The sequence below is a fragment of the Thalassophryne amazonica genome, chromosome 3 (assembly GCF_902500255.1).
Source record: "Thalassophryne amazonica chromosome 3, fThaAma1.1, whole genome shotgun sequence".
Classification (NCBI taxonomy): Eukaryota; Metazoa; Chordata; class Actinopteri; order Batrachoidiformes; family Batrachoididae; genus Thalassophryne; species Thalassophryne amazonica.
Window position 1 is genome coordinate 132980141 of NC_047105.1, and position 13981 is coordinate 132994121.

At 42.4% G+C, this 13981-nt stretch overlaps 1 protein-coding gene across 1 annotated transcript in view; it reads left to right on the forward strand.

Moving 5' to 3' along the window:
* Positions 1-13981, forward strand: part of LOC117507641 (inositol 1,4,5-trisphosphate receptor type 1-like) — a 535403-nt gene that overhangs the window by 407447 nt on the left and 113975 nt on the right. The window contains exons 52-53 of the mRNA XM_034167459.1: positions 11300-11422; positions 12294-12469. Coding sequence (XP_034023350.1) covers positions 11300-11422; positions 12294-12469 — 299 coding nt within the window. The remainder of the gene's footprint in view (positions 1-11299; positions 11423-12293; positions 12470-13981) is intronic.

Here is a 13981-nt window from a genome sequence, read left to right on the forward strand (position 1 = left end):
GTATAATCAGGAAAATGTTATTTATGTAACATATGCATTGATTTGTATAATGGCACTGTTTATCATGTTGATCATCTTCATTTTTATGTGGATTCCAGCGCTGGTTTATTTTGGTGTATATTTACACCACCGACATCGACCTGGTGTGTATTTTCAGCGCAGCGTACGCCAGCGACCACGTTGATAAATGCCAAGTAGCGCAGCTGTTTTGGCGTACACCCCATATACGCTCAAATATCGGCGTACGCAACTTTGATACACGAGGCCCATTAAATGCTTGTGACAAACAGTTGACAACTTCAATCCAGAATTTCTGGATTTTTGAACATTCCCATAAACAATGAATAAACGTACCCTTATCATTCAAACACTTAGTGCATGTATCAGGGATATTACTAGACATATGATGAAGTTTGGCGGGGGTTATGTAGACTCTTGTAAGCCATTTATATTGCACTAAATTTAGTTGTGTGTTTATTGTCTGTTTTTGAGCTTTTAAACATGCCTCACTCCATTCCAACTCCTTTATTTCATCTTGTATGTCATATTTCCAGGCATTCAATTTCTCTATTGAAGATTCCCTAGAGTTAGACATGAATAATTTGTAATATCTGGACAATAGTCCTTTCTGTGGTTTAAATGCAATTTCTTCTATCAGTGAAAGAGGAGGAAGTTTCATAATAATTTTAACTCTAGATGATACGTAGCTTTTAACCTGTAAATATTTAAAGAAATGTTTCGAGGGAACCTGGTATTTTTCACATCATTCGGTAAATGTGAGCAACTCACCCCCAGTATATAGGTCTTTTATTGTTCTGATACCCTTAGTGTTCCATAGTCTGAACCGTCCATCTTTTGCTCCAGGGGTAAACTGGTCATTTCCCCAAATTGGTGTAAACTGGGAGATTGGCGGGGAGTCTATTACATGTTTATGAGCTGTGTGCCACACTGATGCTGTATTTTTAAGGAAGGGATTTTTTGTATATTATCGAAGAGTTTTAACATCTGAAGAATATAGATAACTAGACAATGGTAGATTGGGAACAGACTCTTGCTCAATTGTCACCCAGGCTGGAGGTGGAGTTGCACAGAAATATTGTGCAGCCGAAACTAGCTGGACAGCCATGTAATACCATCTAAGCTTGGGGAGTTGGAGGCCTCCTCTTTCATAGGGCAGGTAGAGGAGTTTAAAACGAAGTCTTGCTTTCCTATTGTTCCAAACAAATCGACTAAATTCTTTATTCAAGTTGTCAAAAAAAGAATGTGGTAATGGCAGGGGAATTGTCTGAAAGTAGTACAGGAATTTAGGTAAGATTGTCATTTTTAAAATACTAATTTGTCCTATCATAGATATTGGTAAATTTGACCATCTTTTCAATGCACCCGATACGTCATCCACCAGGGCGTTATAATTTGTGGGAACTAATTTTTTTTAAATCTGGTGTAATTTTAATACCTAGGTACGTGAATCCTTCCTGTACTATTGTGAACTGAGTATTCACAATAGGTTTTCTCCTCTCCTGCTCATTAAGAAACATAATTACTGACTTTGTATTATTTATTTTATATCCAGAAAAAAAGCCCAAAGTCTTCAATTACACTCATCAGATTAGGGATAGAGTTTTTGAGATTTGTCAGAAAAAATATTATGTCATCTGCAAATAATAAAATAAGGTGATTGCTCTCGCCAGTGCTAACACCTGCTATTCCTGTATTTTGCCGTGCAGCTATCGCCAGAGGTTCTATAGCTAGTATGAACAGCAACGGCGAGAGCGGACAGCCCTGTCAGGTTGAGCATTGCAGGTTGAAGGGTTTCGAAACGTTATTGTTAGTTAAGATTTGTGCAGTTGGATTCGTATACAGTAATCTTATCCATTGAATAAATGTTGGGCCTAGGCCATATCTTGAAAGCAGGCTTAAGAGATACTTCCATTCTATTCTATCGAATGATTGACAAGCATCTACTGCTAACATTGCTTTATCCTTAGTATTGTGTTTTGCATGTATTGTATTTAAAACTTGTCTAATATTGTGATAGCCCTGTCTATTTTTAATAAAACCTTGCTGATCATCTATAACCAATTTTGGTACGTATTTGTCCAATCTTTTAGCGAGACTCTTACACAGTATTTTCGTATCACACCCCATCAGACTAATCCCTCTATACGATGAGCACTCTGCTGGGGGTTTGTTTGGTTTTAAAATAAGGGTTATTGTGGCTAATCTTAGTGAGTCTGGGAGAATTCCGCACTCAAATGATTCATTAAACATATTAAGGAGAGGCTGTACTAGCTTGTCTTTAAATGCTTTGTAAAACTCTATTGGGAACCCATCGGGTCCAGGTGCTTTGCCACTATTCATCTCTCCTATTGCTTCTAGTATGTCAGTTATAGTCAATGGCTATCGAGAGCTTTTTTATCTTCTTCGGATAGTATTTGAAATTGCAATTTGTTTAAAAATGTGTCTTGAGCTTCATCATTATCACTACATTCTGACTTATATAATAGCTCGTAAAATGCCCTGAATCTTTCATTGATCTCTACTGGATCATAAGTCAACTCGTCTGAAGTGGATTTTATGCTAAAGATTGTTCTCTCTGTCTGTATTTTTTTAACCCTCCAAGCCAGCAGTTTACCTGCTTTTTCTCCCTGATCATAATATGCTTGTTTGGTCCACATTAAGCTCTTTGCCACTTTATCAGATGTCAATTCATCATATTTAGCTCTCATGACATTTAACTTGTTAAGATCACTCGGGTCACTGTTATTGTAAAATTTATTCTCTAGGGCTTTGATGTCCTTTTCTAATGATTGAATTTCCTGGTTACGTTTTTTTTTTTTGGTAGCAGTGTAACTTATGATCTCTCCCCTTATGTAAGCTTTATAGGCTTCCCACCTAATACTCGCTGTGGTTTCTTCATTATTTAGTTCAAAATATTTATCTGTGCAGTTTTCTACAAAATGAACAAAAGTTGGGTCTTTCAACAAAAATGCTTGAAATCTCCACCTTGGAAGATTTCCATTGTTTCCCAATTTTATTGTCATAGAGACCGCTGCATGATCACTTATCACAATACTATTATAACAGCAATCTTTAACTTGAGGTTCCAATTCAGTAGATATTAGGAAGTAATCAATGTGCGAATGATTTTTATAGGAGCTTGAATAACATGAATATTGTCTAATGTTGGGATTCCTAACCCTCCAGATATCAACTATTCTCAGATCACGCATATATTCTTGAAGTATTTTTCTAGTTTTTATATGTGTATTGTCAACTTGGGTAGATCTGTCCAAATATGGGTCCAAAGTACAATTAATATCCCCTCCTATAATATATAGGCCTTCTAGGGCAGAGACAGTTAAAAACAATCTCTCAAAGAAGGACGGGCAGTCCTCATTTGGTCCATATATATTTATAAGATTTATTTTTAGCAGGGGTAGTGGCCAAGTGGTTAATGCGCTTGGTTTCAGTTCAGAAGGTTCCGGGTTCAAATCCCACCCCTGCCACATTTCTCCATGTAATGTGGAGTTGCGTCAGGAAGGGCATCCGGTGTAAAACTTGTGCCAATTCAACATGCAGATCCACCTTGGATTTGCTGTGGCGACCCCAAGTGCAAACAAGGGAGCAGCCGAAGGGACTTACTTACCCTGAATGATAATGTATCTCCCTCCTGGATCTTTTATAAGTTTTAGAGTTTGAAAAGATATTGATTTATGAATTAAAATTACAGCACCCCTAGCATGACTGGTATAAGAGGCATGAAATACTTGTCCTGGCCGTCGTCTAGTCAATGTTTGTATATCGGATGCAATCAAATGTGATTCTTGTATGAAGACAATCTTAGATTTTAGACACTTAATCCTGTTTAGTATCTTCTTTACTTTAAGAAATTTTCTCATTCCCCTGACATTCCAACTTAAGATATTTGCATTCAAACTACTTCCCTCTTTTATCCTTTCCATACGATTCCATTATACCATCTAAATAGGAGTGGTATAAATAAAAATAATAATAAAATATGTTATTTACAGTTACCAAGGAGATGCAAGTATACACATTCTTTCACACACTCACACACACTAAAACTTAATGTAAAACACAACCTTAACCTGAGCAATTTCCCATTGAACCCCTGCATTCCCTCCTGTGGAGTGCAAACCCTCCCCCCTTAGAACTAAATAGTTATAGGGATGTTGATCCTCAACTTGAGGAGCAACTGGTCAGTAAGACCTCACTAACACCAAAACCAAACCTTCAACCACCGTGTAGTTTAGAAATTATGTTTGATTAACCCTTACAAATATAACAAATATATATACTTTTTTTTTGACAAAAACTGCAAACATCAGCACAAACAAAATTATTAACCCATCATTTTTGATGCTATACAACTTAGTAGTACCACAAAATATAGTTATTCACCTGTTGTTGAGTAGAAGTGTAGCTGTTCCACATCCTTTTTTTTTTTTCCCTTCAGTCTGTGCTGGGCTGTACAGTCTGTGGACGTGTTTATTCGTCTCTGTCCCCCTCCGTCGCTTGTGGAAGAGTCTTGTAAAACAGTTCAGCCTCTTGTGGTGTAGAGAAAAGGTGCATCTTGCCGCCGTGCAGGATCCTGAGTTTACAGGGATTATATTGAAATCCGCGGAAGGCGTTGATATCAATAAAGCGCTTTATTACCGGGTGGAAGCTTCACCGACTACGGAGCGTCTCCGCCGAAAAATCTTGTGCAACACTTATCTTGAGTCCTTCATGTGTAATGTCCTTTCTTCTTATTTCCCGATAGACAAACTCCTTGTCCAGAAAACTTAGGAACCGGACCAACACTGCTCTGTTTTGATTTGGTTTTCCCGAGGCTAGTGTACGGTGAACCCGCTCCAGGGTAAATGACTTTTGAGGGGATAACCCCAACCACTTGGGAAACATGTCGGTCATGAACTCGATAAGAGACTGTGTCCCTTCTGCCCCCTCTCGTATGCCAAATATATGTATGTTTTTTCTCCTGCCCCTGTTCTCCAGGTCGTCTGCTTTTATCTCTAGCAGGGCGATTCGTTTAGCAGCTGGTTCCAAAGCTTTTTTGGCAGCTTCCAGCGCCCCTTCTGTGTCTGCGATGCGAGCCTCGGCCTCTTCAATGCGGGCTGTATTATTCATCACGTCTTGTTTTATCTCAGTCACTTTATTCTCCAGCGACATTAAAGAATCTGCCACCCCAGTCAGTTTTGTGCCGATATTATCCAACCTGAGCTCCTCCATTACATCCTCAATGCTGCCCATGCTAGCTATGCTCTCTGTGCTAGCACCCGTGCTAGTCGAGGGGCACGAAGTAGTTGTTTTTGAGGTTGTTTTACGTCAACGAGTGAAGATTTCACACTCTTTCACAGTGGTGTTCTTTGACATAGTAGTTTTTTGTCGTTTCTCTAAAGCTGTTGGTAATTTGTTAGGGTTATTTGTTGAAAATTAACACACGGTGTCAGAGCTTCTCTTCTAAGCTGCCATCCTGGTCACGTGACCCCTGGAACTCAGGTTGGAAGTTCTTGGATGTATGATCAAGGTCATGCAGGGCACTAGCAGCAGTGGCTGTTTAATTCTGAATATCAGCAGCCCCAAAATGCCAGTCACCTTTGTCTGTTCTACCAGGCAGATAGAGGTGAGATGTGCCATCAATACATCTTCCAGAGCAGGACTTAGCTCCTCTGCTACATGCTCAAACTTCTCTTTCCTGGGTCAGAGACATAAGTCCTGCTCACAGGCTGCTAACAGAGACAGGACATGTTCACATCTTCAGTCAAACTCCAGACATCTCCACGTCACTACATATTCAGTCCCTGATTGGTCATCGCGGCGCGACGAGAGGAAAAAGTTCAGATTTTTGAACTTGGGGAGGAGGGCAACGCAACGTGATGCGACGCAATATTGCGCCACGAACGCGCCAATCGCTCAAAATCACTTCACTCGCGGCGCTTCATTCGCGTCCATCGTGTCGCACTGTGTGACTTCTCGCCAAAACGCGTCCTTACATAGGGATTACATGGCAACCTGTCGCTGCAGTCGCTCGCATCGTGCCCGGTGTGAACGCGTCAAGACTTTTGATGCTGTGGGCCATGCCTTAGTGAAGCGGAGACTCACCAGGACTGTCAGAACAAAAGATCTGTTGGTTTGAGAACTACCTGTCAAGCAGATCCCAGTGTGTGCAGGCAGAAGGTTGCATTTTTCTCTTCCTTAGTTTTTTTTTTACAGGTGTGCCCCAGGGATCAGCCCTCAGACTGCTTCTTTTTATTACATACAGTATGTCAATGGTCTTGCACAAAATATCCCAAATGCAAATTTACACTTTTATGATGATGATACAGTGATCTTCCACTCTGCACTCATGCCAAGTTGGGCTCTTTATCAGATACAACTTGCATTTAATGCTGTGCAACACACTTTATGTGATTTCAGTCTTGAAGGCTGACAAAAGTAAACTCATGTTCTCAAACACAAACTCAAAGGCTCTCTGAGTTAAACAAATAAAATTGTTAAAATATGCAATCTATGCTGTTTCAGTTTCAGTGTATTAACAGTAATTGGTGGTTAGTGGGCACCAGATAAAAATCTTGCCAAGGGCACCAAATGGGCAAATTGGTCAAGGTCAGCTCTGATCATACAGAACAAAGTCATAACATAAATTAAAACATATACTAATCATAAAAAGTAGAACACAGATGTTTTGGGGTGACACCTACAGGTACTCTGTTCCACAAAGTAGAAGCACAATCAGTAAAAGCTCTGCACCCTATAAACATCTGAACTCTCGCCTTCAAGGAAGCTGTTGAAAGTAAACCAGTAAAGCTGTTACAACCTTACAATTTTGTTTCTCATGGTCTGAGAGTCCTTCAGGTGCCTTTTGGCAAATTTCAGGTGGGCTGTCATGTGCCTTTAAATAAGGAGTGGTTTTCGTCTGGTGGATTGCTGTAGGGATGGTTGTCCTTCTGGAAGGTTCTCCTCTCTCCACAGAGGAATGCTGGAGCTCTGAGAGAGTGACCATCAGGATCTTGGTCACCTCCTTGACTAAGGTCCTTCTGTCCCGATCGCTCAGTTTAGATGGGCTGCCAGGTCTAGGAAGAGTCCTGCTGGTGTCAGGTGAAAGTTGAGGGCCTCAGCGGACCAGACCCACATGGCAGGGGCTAGCTCTGAGGGTATGGAACGTTGCCTCGCTGTGGGGGAAGGAGAAGGGGGAAGGGAATTTTGTGATCATATCATCTGATCTGAGGCCACATGTTCTGAAAAATATGGGTGAAGAGAGGGGCAGAGCTGTCATCTGATCTCCATCTAGTGGTGAGTTGGATCAGAGGGTGGGGGAGGACTTTGTACAGACCTGGTAAGCCCAGACAGATAGTGCAGGTGATCTGGGAACGTAAGCAATGCTCAAAGCTTCCATTGATGAAGCTGCAGTGGGGAGCTGTGCCCTGATGGCCTTAGTTGCCTCAAGGGGTGGCAATCCTCGAACACTGTGGTGGACAACGGTGGTCAGGGAAGCTGTCTGACTGAAGGAGACCTTCCGGTATCTGAGGACTCTGAAGGCAGTTGCAGGTCCGAAGTGCGGCAGCCTCTCGGGAGGCAAAGCAGCGGGTGTGGGAGGAGTTCAGAGCAACCATGCTGAAGGATTTTGGTTGGCACCAAGGTGCTTCTGGTGGACTGTGAGGCACCTCAGGAGCGGAAAATGTGGAACCATCCAAGCTGTCTACAGTAAGGATGGGACTCTGTTGATATAATCCGTCGCTGGAAGGAACACTTTGAGGAACTCCTGCAACAGACCGGATTGCCCTCTATAGTAGGGGCAGAGCTGGAAGCTGATGGAAGATTATCATCAATTTCCCTGGTGGAAGTCACTGAGGTAGTCAAACAACTCTGCAGTGGCAAGCCCCGGGATTTGGTGAGATTCGTCCAGAAATGCTGAAGGCTCTGGGTATGGAGGGACTGTCTTGGATGAGATGTGTCTTCAACATTGCGTTGAGGTCTGGGACAGTGCCAAAATGTGGCAAACTGGGGTGGTGTGTGCCAATTATAAGGGCATCACACTACTCAGCCTCCCTAGTAAAGTCTACTCCAGGGTGCTGGAAAGGAAGGTTTGGCTGATAGTCAAACCTCTGATTGAAGAGGAACAATGCGGGTTCCATCCTGTTCGTGGAACAACCAAATAGCGCTTTACTCTCACAAGGATCCTCTCCTGACCTCCAACACTCACTGGATCGGTTCACAGTCGAGTGTGAAGCAGCTGTGATGAGGCTCAACAGCTCTAAATCTGAGGCCATGGTTCTCAACAGGAAACTGATGGATTGCCTACTCCGGGTAGGGATTGCGGTCTTGCTCCAAGTGAAGGAGTTCAAGTACCTCTGGTTCTTGTTCGCAAGTGAAGGGACAATTGAGCGTGAGATTGCCAGGAGCGGTATTTGCCATACTGTTGTGACGAAAAGGGAGGTGAGCCAAAAGGTGAAGCTCTCGATCTACTGGTCAGTCTTCATTCCTACTCTCACCAATGGTCATGAGGGTTGGGTCATGACCAAAAGAACCAGATCATGGGTACAAGCAGCTGAAATGGGCTTCCTTAGAGATAGGGTGAGAAGCTGTGTCACCTGTGGGGAGCTTGGTGTAGAACCGCTGCTCCTTCATGTTGAAAGGAGCCAGCTGAGGTGGTTCAGGCATCTGGTAAGGATGCCCCCTGGGCACTTCCTTAGGGAGGTGTTCCAGGCACATCCATCTGGGAGGAGACCATGGGGAATACCCTGGACTGGAGAGATTATATCTCCACACTGGCCTGCGAATACTTCAGTAAACCCCCAGTCAGAGGTGGTCAGTGTGGCCTGGGAAAGGGAAGCCTGGGTTCCCCTGCTGGAGCTGGTGCCCCTGTGACCCGATCCAGGATAAGCAGTCGAAGATGAGTGATGATGAGTGATGATTTCAGAAGGATTCAGAGCAATGTTACAGTCAAAAATCTTAGTTTGATACTGAATCACACTCTTTGCTTTGTTACATATCAAGGAAGTGACCAGAGTTGCTGTTTTCCATTTCCAAAATATTCTGATGTCCTCATTTCTAGGTTTTTGATTTTCATTCTTTGATTTTATTTCAAATATGTTTTTTGTGTTCTGTATTTTACTTCTTATGGGCTCCATTTGTACAGTGCTTTGAATTTTCTGAAAGTGGTTTACAAATAAAATTATTATTACTACCCACCAAGGATGTAATAAAATCATCAGGAGTTATGTATTTGTCTGTCTGTCTGTTAGCAGGATTACGTCAAAACTACTGCACAGATTTTGAGAAAATTTTTAGGACATGGAAGAACCCATTCAATTTCAGAGGAGATCCAGATCTGGATTCTGGATCAAGTTTCACTTTATATACGCTTTGAAGGATTACTGTTAGCAGGACTACGTCAAAAGTACTGCACGGACTTCAATGAAATTTTCAATGCATATACGAGGTCTGTTAGAAAAGTAACGGAGCTTTTTATTTTTTTCAAAAACTATATGGATTTGATTCATATGTTTTTACGTCAGCCAAGCTTGAATCTTCGTGCGCATGCGTGAGTTTTTCCAGGCCTGTCGGTTGCGTCATTCGCCTGTGGGCAGGCTTTGAGTGAGCACTGCTCCACCCCTCTCATCGTTGTTTCATTGCGAGGAAATGGCGGAATGATTTGGGCTTTGCCCAGCTCTCCACAATTTCTCTTATACTCACTCGACTGGTAAGCACTGAAAGCCGAGATAGGCATGTCCCAACTTGTCCTCTGGCACTCCGAAACGGAGGTGTTCCTTTGTCTCGCTTCATCAGCGAATCCGTCGTGACGCGCGAAGCCTCCGCGTGGCTTTCCATGACAAAATCTCTTGTTAAAAGTGAAATCTGCCAGAAAATGGCTGATGTCCAGCTCTTGTGATAACCAGAGAAATTGCACACGACGGTCCCAGCTCCACACAGCCATCCGTTTAGAAATGATGTGGTGGTTTCTGCCTCTCGATGGCGGCTTGGAGCGCGGCACGCCGTGCGCCATTGTGGGCCATCCTTAAAGCTGTAGTAACACTCCTTATTTTCTGTGAAGCCCGTAAAATTTTCACCGAAAGCCAGATAAATTTTTCGAATGGTTTCCAGCTGCCTGTCTCTAACAGTTTCTGAAAAAATTCTGATGGAAAAAAAGCTCAAATCATTCCGCCATTTCCTCGCAATGAAACAAAGACGAGAGGGGTGGAGCAGTGCTCACTCAAAGCCTGCCCACAGGCGAATGACGCAACCGACAGGCGTGGAAAAACTCACGCATGCGCACGAAGGTTCAAGCTTGGCTGACGTAAAAACATATGAATCAAATCCATATAGTTTTTGAAAAAAATAAAAAGCTCCTTTACTTTTCTAACAGACCTCGTACATACTAGGCCATGGAAGACTCCACTGAATTTTGGAGGGGCTCCGGATCCAGATTCTGGATCAAGTTTCACTTTATATAGGCTTTGAAGGATAATGTCAAAACTACTTAGCGGATTCACGCCAAATTTTCACCACAGATACACATTAGGCCGTGGAAGACTCCATTAAATTTTGGAGGTGATCTGGATCCAGCTTCTGGATCAAGTTTCACTTTATATAGGCTTTGAAGGATTACACCAAAACCGTTTCACAGATTCTCACCTAATTTTCACCACGGATACATATTAGGCCATGGAAGACTCCATTAAATTTTGGAGGTGATCCAGATCTGAATCTGGATTCTTGATCAAGATTTCACTTGATATATGCTTTGTAGGGTTACGTCAAAAATACTTCATGGATTCTCACCAAATTTGCACCACAGATAGATATTAGGGCATGTAAACCTCCACTGAATTTTGGAGGTGATCCAGATCCGGATTGGTGGACATCAGAAATCTCTGTTTGCTGTTGTTATTATATTATCTTTATACATTACACAGCTTCTCATACAAAGTAATATCACTCAGGCAATGGCAGTTTTGAATCTGAGACAATAGTTACTAATGCTAAGTAATTTTCTGTTATTACAGGGAAGGCCGGGATATTTTATGTCAGATATCCTTTATTATGAAGAATAAGGGAATACGTTTACAAAAATCAGCTGTAAAAGTCACCCTACGCTTAGTAGGATCTTGTTCCAAAATATAGGATTGTTCCTTAGTAGGATTGTTCCAAAATGATTGAGAAGTTGCTGAAATAGTTTCCATGGTGTAGAAGGGCATGCACTAATGTTACTCTGATATTTGTTTGGATGGGAAGTTCTCTCTTTGAACTTGGGTGGTTTTGTTTTTATCTCTAGCCCAGCCCATCCTTTACTGGTGCTCAAGGAACATGTCTTTCTGGAGCAGCATCTCCTTCAACCTGGCTGTGCTCATGAACCTGCTGGTGGCCTTCTTCTTCCCACTGGAAGGAGCCCACAGAGGTCAGTCTGCCTATAACATTTTTCAACCATGTCAGATATGTGAATCACGCTTTCTGATCCCTGTGTGAAACACCGAACCCAATTATTATGTCATAGCTGACATTTTGTCACAATTAAAGTCTTGTGTCTCACCTGAGTCTCATCATTTGACACAACATCAAAAAGATCTCCTACCAAACGCATCTAGTCATCACTTTAAGTCACTGGCATCGAAAAGTAAAAGAAAAAAAAAAAAACTCTTAGGTGATGTCAAGTCTGACCGTGTATTGCTTCTACCTGTGTAACTAAAACAGTTGATTTCACTGATGAGCTTGTCTACCTGCTTGAAGAATTGAAGTGTATAGCACCAGCTGGTTGAATGGGTGGAAGGAACAGATATGTGGGAGGACATTTCCTCTCTCAAGCTGGAGTTTTCCACCTCTGCTAGCATCCAAGTATCACAACCATACAGGAAGACAAGAGGTACCAGAAACCTAAAGATTTGGACCTTCTTTTTCTGCATCATCATTGCCAAACACATATGTCCAGGGATGTCATGACTGAGTTCATCCAAGGCGTTTCTTCAATCAAAGATCCAGCAACATGTATGACACTGCCACAAACGTGAACCTCTCAAAGAGTTTGACACTTTGACACCTCATACAGTTACACATCTGATGGCCAAGTCCAGGAAGTCAAAACAGAAGAAAATTACTTTTCCTTTTATGTTATGATTATTTTCTATATGACAGATTGCTTCATTCAACCCCAAAGTTTAGGACATCAAAAGAAGTAAACATATCAAAGCATTTTGATGTGGCTCAGTAAGAGTAAAATCAGAGGAATCACTCTAAATGACTGAATGATGTTTCTGCTAAATGTGAATCTTCAGGTACCCTGGAACCCCACCTGTCTGCACTGCTGTGGCTGGCCATGCTTGTGTCTTTGGCTATCGTCATCATTCTGCCTCAGCCTCATGGGATCCGGGCACTTATCACATCCACCATCCTGCGCTTGATCTTCTCTGTAGGCCTGGAACCCACACTGTTCTTGCTGGGAGCCTTCAATGTAAGTGTGTTTCTAGTTTAGTGTCAGAAAAATTATTTTTTTTGTTTTCATGGGGGACCTCAGCCCCAACCAGTCTCAGCAGAAGACTGCCCCTCCCTGAGCCTGGTTCTGCTGGAGGTTTCTTCCTGTTAAGAGGGAGTTTTTCCTTCCCACTGTTGCCAAGTGCTTGCTCACAGGGGGTCGTTTTGACCGTTGGGGTTTTTCATAATTATTGTATGGCCTTGCCTTACAATATAAAGCGCCTTGGGGCAACTGTTTGTTGTGATTTGGCGCTATATAAAAAAAAAGTTGATTGATTGATTGATTGATTGATCTGATTGTGAATACTCAACCCAAAATAATATATTTTTTCCTATGGCCACACAGAACATCCAATGAAAATGCTTCAACTGTATTTGCAGAAACCTGTAATACAGTTACAGTAAACCTATCTACCATGGTGGCGTAGTGGTTAGCAGTATTGCCTCACAACAACAAGGTCCTGGGTTTGCATCCCACCTGGGCCTTTCTATGTGGAGTTTGCATGTTCTCCCTGTGTTTGCATGGGTTCTGGGGTGCTCTGGCTTCCTCCCACTTCCAAAGATATGCAGATTAGGTGAATTGGAAACTTTGAAATCAACCATAGGTGTGAGTGAGGGTGTGAATGAGTGTTTGTCTGAATGTGACCCTGCAATAGACGGGTGTCCTGTCCAGGGTGTCCCCTGTCTCTCACCCTTTGGCTGCTGGGATAGGCTCCAGCCTGCTATGACCCTTAACTGGTTAAGCTGGTATACAGATTAGGACAAAATTAGGCCCCTATGAAATTTAACATTTTCAACATTTTCCCAAGCTCTTTTTAACAAAGGAATTTAACACCCTAGTTTTATTTTGGATGCTAACATTATTTTATATTGTACACAGAAACAAAATTATTTCACAAAAAACACCAGGGTCAAACTTGTTACCCCATCTAATGCTAATAGCCAATTGTGTGTCCTTCCTGCTGGATAACAGCCTGCAGTTGATTGTTGTAGGTCTCAGAAATGTCGCCTGAGGAATCCGAGCCCATTCTTCTTTGGTGAATCTCAATCTCCTCCACATCTGATGGTCTTCTGGAATGGACTTTGGTCTTCAGTTCACCCCACAGATTTTCAAGTCAGGGCTTTGTGCAGGCCAGTCAAAAACATTTACTTTGGTCTTCTGGAGATAGTTGTTCACCAGGAGTGATGCATGTTTGGGGTCGTTGTTGCATTGGAAAACAAAACAACGATCCAGACCCAGCTTTGCTGCTGACTGCTTGAGGTTTTCTTTCAACATCTTCACATCTTGATTACTTTCAACTTGAGGAGATTTCCAGTTCCAGATGTACTAATGCATGGTGGTGGCAGCATCATGCTGTGGGGATGTTTTTTTCAGTGGCAGGTACTGGGAGACTAGTCAGGATTGAGGGAAAGATGAATGCAGCTATGTACAGAGACATCCTGCATGAAAACCTGCTTCAGAGTGCTCTTGACCTCAGACTGGGGTGACAGC